The sequence below is a fragment of the Lipotes vexillifer genome, unplaced genomic scaffold (assembly GCF_000442215.2).
Source record: "Lipotes vexillifer unplaced genomic scaffold, Lipotes_vexillifer_v1.1 scaffold914, whole genome shotgun sequence".
Taxonomy (NCBI): Eukaryota; Metazoa; Chordata; class Mammalia; order Artiodactyla; family Lipotidae; genus Lipotes; species Lipotes vexillifer.
Genome location: NW_006780388.1, coordinates 880,210 through 891,362, shown reverse-complemented (window position 1 = coordinate 891,362; position 11,153 = coordinate 880,210). Strand labels below are relative to the sequence as shown.

Genomic DNA, 11,153 nt, shown 5'->3' with positions numbered 1-11,153 from the left:
AAATGTGCAAACATTCCTGCTCTCAAGACACATTCCAGTGGGTTGGAGACAGATCAGAAACAAAATAAGTCAAATGCACATTATACAAGACAGAAAGGAGAGTGGCAGGGCAGTCATTCCAGGAATCACTATTCAGAACAAGGTTCCTGTGAAGGGGATTCCTGAAGTTGGGCCTCCTGGAACCCTTCACAGCTGTTCTGGGGGATGGGGCTCGACGGGCTGGGGGCACACTTCAGTCTGCAAACAAGTGATCTACATTTTGGTCTAGGATTTCTTTCATTTTATTGTTCTTTATCCTTATTTACCAACATTCACAGGCACCTGTCCCTCAACAGGCATTAATGGGAAGATACCAGAGACAGATATGCTGCATTGCTCTATAATTGTCAGTTGTAAGAATGTAAATTAAAGCTTCTGAGGAGCTTGAAAAAGCACAAACCATTTGTTCAGCAGTGCTCTTTCTTCATACAAACATGCATATACTGTTAATTTCCTTTTCAAAAAAGAGGGTAAACCTTACCTCAGTCTCGCTAAACAAACATACCAGACAAACAGAATTAATGAGACTTTAATGCCTATAATTTATCTACTCCATAAAAATGTTACTTGATGAGTACAAACACTGCCAGTTTGTATGAAAAGGATTCAGGGGCCAACTGGAAAGGGTTCTCAGGGCCCAAGATAGGACAATCTGAGCATCAAAAAAAAAAAAAAAAGATATCTGTAATGGAGTGAAATACACCAAAGAAGCTAAAATCCAAGAGTTTATACTGATTCTTGAAAAAGCCACGGGTCACCTTCACAAGATGTTAAGAAACCAACTCAGCCTGAAAACTGGTGGATAATGGGAAAGAATCAAGGCAATAGTACACAAACTTCTCAACATACACAGTCCCCAAGATCCTAAGATTTCACAATGGCTGAGATAACAACGTGCCTGAAAACATTGAACAGGAAAGAGCTGAACGAAGAAAGGCATAGTTTTTTTTTTTCTGTTGTTGCTGCTACTAAGAAAACTGTCCCCACTTTCAGTAACGCTAGTTGGTGAATCTAATCTCTACAGAGAGTTACTATGTGCCGAGTACTTTTCTAAGTACTTAATATTATTTTCTCTTTTAATCCTTAAAACAATTCTATGAAGCAGGGACCAATGTTTTCTAATACAGTCCTTTGGGATTAAATATTGGCTCCACCACTTAGTAGCTTCTTCTAGCTGTGTGACCATTGCAAGTTACTTAACCTCTCTGTGCTTCAGTTCCCTCACCTATAAAACGGAGATAATAAGTCTCCCTATCTCCAGTCCTTTTTGTATAGAGCATTTGTTTAGGTGATTATTTGATTAATGTCTACTTTCCCTTCTAGGCTGTAGGGTCTAAGAGGGCACAGAGCTCTATCTCCAGAACCTAGTCCAGGCCTCACAAATAGTAGAAACTCACTTGATACTTATTTAATAAGTAAATGAGTTTACAGCAGAATACAGTAGAGCTGAATAACTAACTACTCTGGTGTAAACCTCGTCCAATATCTCCAGAGTCCCAAAGCTAAAGATTTTCCCATAATTTCTCAACTATCAAGGGTCACATCATCTTAAGTACCTCTAAGCTCTGGGGACCAGAAGCAGCCCAAGAACAATACTGCCTAAACTCCCTAGAGTTTTTCAGTAAAGAAGCTACCAAACCTGGCAGCTAGAGTTTAACTAGGGCAAGTTATTGGTGTTCTGTATTTTGGACACTTGCCCTTTTTCATTCGAGAAACTGACACAATCACAGTCCCTGGTGTGTTCTGGGTTTCAGTACCCAGTTATGCAAGATGTGCACCAAACAGAGTGCCGGAAAAAAGAAACACCCTTGAGTGCAGTACAAAACGTGACTCCCCAGGCAGAAGAGTTGGTTATTATTTATTGAACGCCTGTTGCAATCAAGTCACTATGCTAATAAGTGCTTTACTTGAATAATCATCTTGTTTGAGTCTCCCAACAGGGCTCTGACGGAGGTGCTATCATTCCTAGCTTGCCCAAGGTTCCACAGTTCAGAAATGAGAAATGAATCCAAATGTATGGGAAACCAAAACCCGCGCACAGGACCGCTATACTATTCTGCCAAAGGGGGAGCCTGGCAAAAATAAATCAAAAAACAAAGTTGACAGTCTTCATCCTGACCCCTCAACACCAGCAGCAGAGATCTGGCAGAATCACAAAGGATTTTTTTGAGAAAAAGGAAATGTATGAACTGAAGTCACTTGCTACTTCCACAATAAATGTCACAAGTCTATCCTAATGTGTGTTTGGGGAGTAGGTACAAAACCCTCACTCTTCCTATCTTACCATTTAGGGAAGCGGTTCTGAAAGTGCGGTGTGCAGACCCCCATGGGTCCCTAAGACTTCTACAGGGCATCTATGAGATCAAAACTATTTTCATAATAACACTAAGACATTATTTGCCTTTCTCAGTGTTGACATTGGCCTTGATGGTACAAAAGCAAAGGTGGTTAAGACTGCTGGTGCCTGACTAAACTGGGTGGTGGCACTAAACTGTGCTAGTCATCAGTGAGCTCTGTCCCACCACACACTTGCAGAAGGAAAAAACGGTCATTTGCACTTAAGAATGTCCTCTGATGAAGCAGTAAAATCGAATAATTGTGTTAAATCTTGAGTGCGTGTCTCTTTAATGTTCTGTGGGATGACATGGGAACAGCACCGCCCAGAGCACTGACGTGATAGGTTGTCACCAAAAGCATCTGCACACCTGTTTGGGCTGCAAGCTGAACTAACTGCTTTTTTGATGGAACATCGTTTATACTTGACCCACAGACAGACTATGGTCACTCAGACTTGAGTATCTGGCAGACTGTTCCTGAAAAATGAATGAAATGAGTCTGTCGCTTCAAGGAAAACAACTGACAGTATTTGTTGCCAAGGATGAAACTCAAACTTTCAAGTGAAAACCAGAATTTTGGAAAGCTTTTATCTGCCACTGTGAAGCTGACATCGTCCCTATATTTAAAGACTTTGCTTCTGTCAACATTTGGAAGATCTGCATAACTCAAGAAACCATAAATTTCCAAATGACCAATACATGTCGTTAGAAAATCACACCCAGGGAAAGGTCCGTTTAAAAATCCAACGGGGGCTGCCCTGGTGGCGCAGTGGTTGAGAGTCCGCCTGCCGATGCAGGGGACACAGGTTCATGCCCCAGTCCGGGAAGATCCCACATGCCGCGGAGCAGCTGGGCCCATGAGCCATGGCCGCTGAGCCTGCGTGTCTGGAGCCTGTGCTCTGCAACAGGAGAGGCCACAACAGTGAGAGGCCCGTGTACCGCAAAAAAAAAAAAAATCCAGTGGGGTTTTGATAGCAGACGAAAAAACTGATTAGTAGGATTTCAGATTCCATATTGCAACTAACCCTTAAGAAACTACCACTTCTTGGATGTTGGTACAGTATCAAAGAAAAACATCCACAATTGTCTACAACAGCTATCAAAATGCTCCTCCACTTTCCAATTATATATCTCTGAGAGCCAGATTTTCCACACATTCTTCAACATAGTGCAACAGACTGAAGGCCAAAGCAGTTAAGAAAATCCAGCTGACAGGCTTAAAAATGGCTAAATGGCTAACATGGTAAATATTTATTATGTGTGTATGTGGAATGACTATATTCTCACAATATCGAAATCCAAACAGAAATACCAATTAAGTCACCAATCAGCAGAGAGATGAAAATTTAAGCACATGTGCACACATGATAGAAAATTCTCTGTGTTCTTTTCAAGATTATTATTTCACAGCAAAGTACATAGGCAACACTGACCAGTAGGTAGAAACACAATTATTATTTGAAGGCTGGCTAGTAGATGAGAACCCCGAAATTTCTTTACTTATTCTATTTGCTTCTTTTTAATTTTTCCTTCTTAGTTATTCTACCTGAAAAGATTATCCTCCCCCCTTCATTCCACCTGAAATTCAGGGAACCATTCCCTTAACTTTCTTTGCCAAAGGCTAATTCTACTCAAAAGCTGGTCCTCGGGCTTCCCGGGGGGCGCAGTGGTTGAGTGTCCGCCTGCCGATGCAGGGGACACGGGTTCGTGCCCCGGTCCGGGAAGATCCCACATGCCGTGCAGCGGCTGGGCCCGTGAGCCATGGCCGCTGAGCCTGCGCGTCCGGAGCCTGTGCTCTGCAACGGGAGAGGCCACAACAGTGAGAGGCCCGTGTACCGCAAAAAAAAAAAAAAAAAAAAAGCTGGTCCTCAGAATTAACAGCTTGGGGTGGGGGGGTACCTCCCTGGTGGCGCAGTGGTTAAGAATCCGCCTGCCAATGCAGGGGACACGGGTTCGAGCCCAGGTCCGGGAAGATCCCACATGCCGCGGAGCACGGGCGCACTAAGCCTGTGCGCCACAGTACTGAGCCTGCGCTCTAGAGCCCCTGAGCCACAACTACTGAAGCCCACGCACCTGGAGCCTGTGCTCCGCAACAAGAGAAGCCACCACAAGGAGAAGCGTGTACTGCAACGAAGAGTAGCCCCCGCTCACCACAACTAAAAGAAAGCCTGCGCACAGCCATCCATCCATCCATCAATCAATAAATAAATATTAAAAAAAAAAAAAGAATTAACAGCTATGTGCTCCTCTGGAAGCCACATAATTTGGTCTGAAGGAGCCTGAATAAACGGTCATCGGGGGCTGCCTGAGCACCGACTCCACAGCTGTTTGTCGTCTCCGATCCCAGATGTGAAGCCAAATTTTCTGCTTCATCTTATCTCTGCCCCTTGCTACTCGAGAGGCTGTTTCGACGTGCACAAGCGAGTCCGGGCAAGGACGCAGGTGAGCAGGGAGTTTCTCTTCAACATGACTTAAGAGCAGACACCAAGCGGTCAGCTGTGGGCAAGCACTACCGTGGCAAGGGTTACAAGCTATCCAAGCTACCAGTTGAAGTCAGGGGTGCATTTGAGCAAGCAAACTGCACCCTAAACTAGTGTGTAGCCAGGGCTCCTAGCTGTAGCTGGCAGGGAACCAGGGAGCCCAGACTTCCAGTTTGGGACAGCTGCTGGCAAAAGCTAAAGCACCAAGTATGTCTGTCCACTGTCAGTTTGAGGAGTGGCCCCAGACAGGGGCTAGACAGGGACTCTTCCAAGTGCCACCCATCAGCACATGGTGAAGGGCTCGGTCACTGAGGTGGCCAGTGGGTAACCATCTCTACCAATGCACATCAACAGATCTTTCCCCGAGCTAAAAGCTTGGTTTGGGGGGGGAGGTCTTGTTTTGTTTCTGCACCTAACAATGCAATAGCCCTGACATTCCCTTCTACAAATACATGAGTGTTGGTGTCAATTTGGAATGACTGTGCACCTTCGTTTTATCTTCCTAGTATTTAAGAGAAAAGATGACTGTATTTTCTGACAGTTTCACTTTCTTTGTGACTCTCTACCTATGAAAGGAAAAACTAACAGTTCTAGACAACACTCCTCACCTTTTTGCTTGTGGCCCAAGACAGAATGGAACAGCCAGTACCCTCACGGGCCCGGTGGTATGTCCCAAATAGTGTGAAAGGACCCTTCTTCCCATCACTCAAATCAGACTATTTCTTCCTGATCTTTAATAATAATTGCCCCTCACTTTCTGGATCATTTCCAAAATCCTAGTCCTGTGCTGAAAATTCTTTCAACCTTCTCTCTAAGTGATTGGGCACCCTCTCTAAAATTTCACACACAAACTCTGTCTTTTACTTGTTTATTGTCTGATCATCCTGTTAGAACAGAATCACCACGGGGGCAGAAATTTTGGTGTTTTGTTCACTGCTGTATCCCCAGCACCTAGAAATGTGCCCAAAACAAAATAAATTATCTGTTGAATGAATGAATGGACAAGCCAGGGGCTCCTGGCCTATTTCACATTCTACAACTTGATTCTGCATTTTCCATTCACACCACAGAAACTTCAAAGGCCTCTCACCCATGCCTGATGTCAAACTGTCCCCATGTCAATTCCAGAAACTTGAAAAGCCATTTCCGGTTCAAAGAATCAAGCCCCTTGCCTGACCCTGTCATCTGTTTAAATACGGCTATAAATCCAATCCAGCTGATCTTACTGCTGCTCACATCTATCCCCTCATCTCCACCACCACTGTTGTTACCTTGGTCCAGGCCACTATTGCCTCTGCCTGGGATTTACTGAAACAGCTCACTAATCACCAACCCACATTCCCTAGAACTGAAAGAGTAAACTTTCTCAAATTGCAAATCAGATCACCTAAGCTTCCTGCTCAAAGCCCATCAGTGGCTACCCATTACCTACAGGATGGAATCCAAACTCCTTCCCAGGTAATCGCAGTCTTCCTTGTCCTGATGAACTACTTAAACTGCCCAGTCCACCAAGAAACGTAACCCCACGCCTTTGCCCACGCTTCCTCCTCTGCACCGAATGTCCTTCTTTTAAACACCTGGAAAGCCACTGCTCGACCTCAAGACCCCCCAGGTGCGTGCACCTCTCTACTGTATTCCCATCTCTGGACTCGACGATGTTTATACCCTCGAGCTCCCCCAAGTCACAAACCATCACGACTCCACCTGCGTGTCTACGGGGCCAGGCGCCGTGAGAGCACAACAAAGATGTTCTCGGGGTGAGTGAATGTGCAGAAATGATGAAAGTCCACTTCCCACAAAGCCTGTTCAGACAAATTACAGAGCGGCAGCTTCCTTTCACACTGCCAGGCTAGTGCTGGAATCCCCAGTTTATTCAATGGATATTCATTTCTACAGAATCCTCTACTGGTTATTTTTAACCCCAACATCAGAAAAGGGGACAAAAGGACAAAACTGCCAACACTGCGTAGAGAAAAATATCTGCCACAAACCCAAAGATGGGCTAAAAGGAATCTTATGCATATAACCTTAGCCCTCTGTATGAAAAGGGTCTTCTACAAACTATGCTATCATCTCAACTGAGCAGATTTGTACAATGTCAGGAAAATTGAACTGTGCAGTTTCAAAAAAGGTCAGGAAGTTGTGTAGACATCCTCTATTACTGGGGTCCCGTCCAGAGGTTTTCAAAATGTGCTGAATAAAGCAAAAATCATGGTCTCAGGGAAACTGTTAAAGGAGAGAATATCATACCAAAAAATCACTGGTTAAGCTAAGCCTTCTATCCTTCCCCATAGCCCATCCAGTGCTAAAACTTTTCCTTATAAATATACAGTGTACACAAATTTAAAGAAAAAATTAATTTACAAAATTTACACTATGTGAGTTTTTCTTAAAAATCAACAAACTCATTCTGGCTTTTCTTTTCTTTTTTTTTGGTCAGTGTCTTTGAGACCTTTGATCTGTAAGTTGAAAATAAAATTACACATAAATTAACAAAAATGGGTATTGCCAAAGAATCAAAGACCTGGCAAATTCCAGACATACTTAATGATTACATCTGTTTTTATTTTTGAAATTCAAGTAATACACTGTTCAAAGCACCACTTACAAAACTGCTACCATTGTCATACTTAATCTAATGTAGTACAGCGCTGCTCCATTCTCTGGAATCTGTCCCACAACCCCTGAGGACAGAGCCTGAGACACTCAGATCCCAAAGGTGCCAAAATGTCAAGCAGGGATTACATCCGCACCCCACTCCACTGGCACCTCCAGACTCCAGAGCAAGAGACACCCTCCTGCAAAGGAAGACACTTGTCACAGCAGAATCTCTTAAGCAAACTACAAAGTATAGTTTCTGACCTCATCAATGTAGCCTTGCAAGCTCTCGAGGCAGAGAGAATTATGAGGTGAAAATATATTTCTACTCTACCCACAAATTCTTCAACTGTTGGCAAAATTAACAGAATAAAGAAAAATTAGGATAAGAATAAAGCACCCTCGCCAGATAACAGATAAGTAAATGACATGGAACTCCGATCACAAGCAGAGAAAGAAAATATCAACTGAGCACACGGGACTGTGTCAAGGCTGACAATTTACCCAAGCCCTCAAACTCAATCACTTACCAGGGCTGATTTACACTATTACTTCTCCTGTCTCTGATTTAAGCTGTTACTTCTCCTTCTGAGGATTCCATTCTCTGGGGCTTTTCACTGTGTAATTATGCAACGTGGGGGCACCACAAAACACAATACAGCTTTACAAATGTTGGCTTTTTAAAAATTAATGTTATTTTCTCTACATACTTCCAAAATAGATGTTCCCCTCAATCCAGAAGACTTTAGTAAAATATAAGGACAATTTTAAAAAAGGACGGGAGAGGATGTTATTTAGAATTCTTACTTTTGATCCCACTTATTTATACATCATTTCCCAGACCTCAAAGATTTTTGCCCTAAGTGAAAATAAGAAAAATAAAATAAAAGAAGCAGCTCAGTGAAAACATAAAGAATAGCAGTAAGGAGCTTAAGACAGGGACACATCTGAGGTGTTGGGGGAGGGGGTCTAAACTTTCAAATCACCTGGTGGTCTGAGAAGTTCAATATTCTAAAATGCTGCAGTCTATAAGGTAAGACAAATACCATGATAAGAAAGCATTGTTAAATAAATGAAAGCTGAAAATGCAAACATTTTAAAAAAAGAGATCTACGCAAAAGGCAGTGTGCACTTAGGGGTACATAATATCATCTAATTCTCAAGGGTCTTTTGCAGGGCTGAGCTGACTTCCTTATCCCAGCAAAGTGAGGCCCAGAGAGGAGAAAAGTTTTATTCTTCACATTTTTGGAAAAAGGCATAGAAAAACGTTTTGATGGGGCTTCAGGGTGACCAAATGGATCACAAAGGCAATTTCTTATGGTGCTTCAAAGTTTTGACCACTGAAAGGCTCCGATCCCCTTACACTCATCAGACCTGCCCCAGAATCTCAGAAACATTAACAGCCGACTGGTGGGATACATATTGTCAAAGTTCTCCTTCCTTCAAAAAAAGGTGTCATCTATGTCAGCACTCTCAGGGTGTGAACAGATCTGTGATACCTCACTCACTGGGGGAAAAGTCCCACTGGTCCTGAGATGCCTCCATGATAAGGTGTCTGAGAACAACTGATCTGCCTCCAGATGCTGACAGTGGAAAAAGACTGTTTTGTTTTTCCAACACAAATGGGATTGGGGAAGGAGATGACAAGGCAAAGAAATGCACATACCTTTCAACTGGTCAGCAACAACGTTCTGGCCGAGGCGTTCAGTTACCTTCCCATCTTCCATTTCGTACCGGTCATCTAGGTATTTTGCGGTGGCCTCGGAAATGTGAACCTTGCCAGCCACTCCCAGCTGCTCCATGAGATTGGCCAAGTTCACATCATTGGACCACACATCGAATTTAAACCTCCTCATGCCCAAGATGCCGCACAAGACAGTCCCCGTGTGAACCCCAACACGCATGTTCACCATCTCTTTCTTCTCTTGGCAGAACTGCTCGATAGCCCTTATCATGCCCAAGCCCATTTCGATGCAGCAGTAGGCATGGTCGGCCCGAGGCTCGGGACACCCGGCCACACAGTAGTAGCAGTCTCCCAGAGTGCTGATTTTCTCACACTTGGTCTCCTCGCACAACCGGTCGAAGCGGCCGAACAGATCGTTGAGGAGCCCCACCAGGGCATGGGCGGACTTATTGGCACTCATCTTGGTGAAGCCCACGATATCTGCAAATAAAATACTGACTTCTTCGATCTGCTGCATTTTAAACGGGCGGAAGGCAATAGGGGCTTTCTGTATGGAAGACTTTTTCTTCCTGTTCTTGGGGCTGGAGGTGGCATGCCTTTTGACAGAATTCTCGCTCTCCTCGTCCCCCTGCTTCATCAAGTCATCAGCTATGATTCTTGGCATCACAGAATGAATCATCCTCTCTTTCAGGGCTTTTTCCACTTCCAGATCCTTTCCATGCATAATTGACTGGCCCACCTTGAGGAAGGTGCTCCTGGATCTCACCTGGGACATGATGAACAGGTGGATCCCAATGGCGTGAATGCAGACGTGGAGCAGGGCTCGGCTCAGCAGCTCCCAGTGCAGGGCCTCTGCTTCAGGTGAGGGGAAGCAGGCTTTGTCTTGGAAATGATAGCCAAAGGTCTCAAAAAGAACAGAATAGGCCACTCCCAAAATCAAGCTCAAGTACAAAGGTAAGTGCATGACGGTGTAGAGCAAAAAGAGCACTTCAATGCACATGGAAAAGCTCCCCACTTGAGATAAGCAAGTGTCTGTGGGCCTGGCTGCCCGAGTATGATTGAAGCTGTCAACTCGTCCTGAGAAGGGCGTCAAAACCTGAAACTGGGAAGCCAGAGTCAGGGCGAACACCAGGAGGGTAAGAACCAGCGAGGTCCACACGTAATGCCGGGCGTACAGCTTGGTGAAGGTAAACAGAAAAATGCCCACACACACCACGAGGAAGCACAGAGCAGGGGCTACCATGACAGTCAGTTTGGATCTCATGTGGACCCCAAAATAGATGCTCCAGAGAAGGCAGGCGAAGCCAATGTAGAAGAGCGCATACCGGAAGCGGCGCTGGGTCTGCGGGAAGCAGCGCTCCATGCAAGCCTCCTCCAGGTTCATGGAGTCGAATTTGGGGTCCCACCACCGGCTGGAGGCCCTCTCGAACAGCTGAGGCAGCTTCTTTTTCCTGCGCAGGCGGCCTCCGGCGCCCATTCTCCGGGGGACGCCCCCTGAGTCCCCGGAGCTGCTACAGCTGGAGGAGATGCTGTACTTGCAGTGTTTCGGGTGGCTGTTGGAGGACAGCTGCTTGGGGTTGATTTTGACCCTCACGCTGTTGCTGTCTCCGCTGGAGTCACAACTCACCTCGGTGCTGTGGTGCTGCAGCAGCTGCTGGTGGGGCGGGGAAGCCATGTTGCCCAGCGCTCGGAAGCCTCCCGGCCGGGATCACCAGAACCTATCAGCGAGACAACCAGAGTTACACTGGCATCTGTTCCTGCAGGTACGCACACCTGAAGGCCACGAGCTCTACCGGTTTCCTAAGTGGGGGCCCCGGCGGTCTACTGGGAAAGGCACCGTCTGCTCACAACAACCGGGTAATGTCTGAGCGCCACTCCACCGTCCCCCCTCGAGGCCAACCGCAGCCACCGGGGCCGGACCTGGAACACCCGGGGGTCCGAGCGGCGGCCACCCCCGCGCCCGTCCAGCGCCGCCCGAGTCCGCGGTGCGTTTCCTACGCGCGCACTCGCCTGCTC

At 45.7% G+C, this 11,153-nt stretch overlaps 1 protein-coding gene across 1 annotated transcript in view; it reads right to left on the bottom strand.

The window, feature by feature from the left end:
- Positions 1-10,855, bottom strand: part of ADCY9 (adenylate cyclase 9) — a 125,282-nt gene extending 114,427 nt beyond the window's left edge. The window contains exon 1 of the mRNA XM_007453480.1: positions 9,120-10,855. Coding sequence (XP_007453542.1) covers positions 9,120-10,812 — 1,693 coding nt within the window. The 5' untranslated portion in view covers positions 10,813-10,855. The remainder of the gene's footprint in view (positions 1-9,119) is intronic.
- Positions 10,856-11,153: the final 298 nt, after the last annotated feature.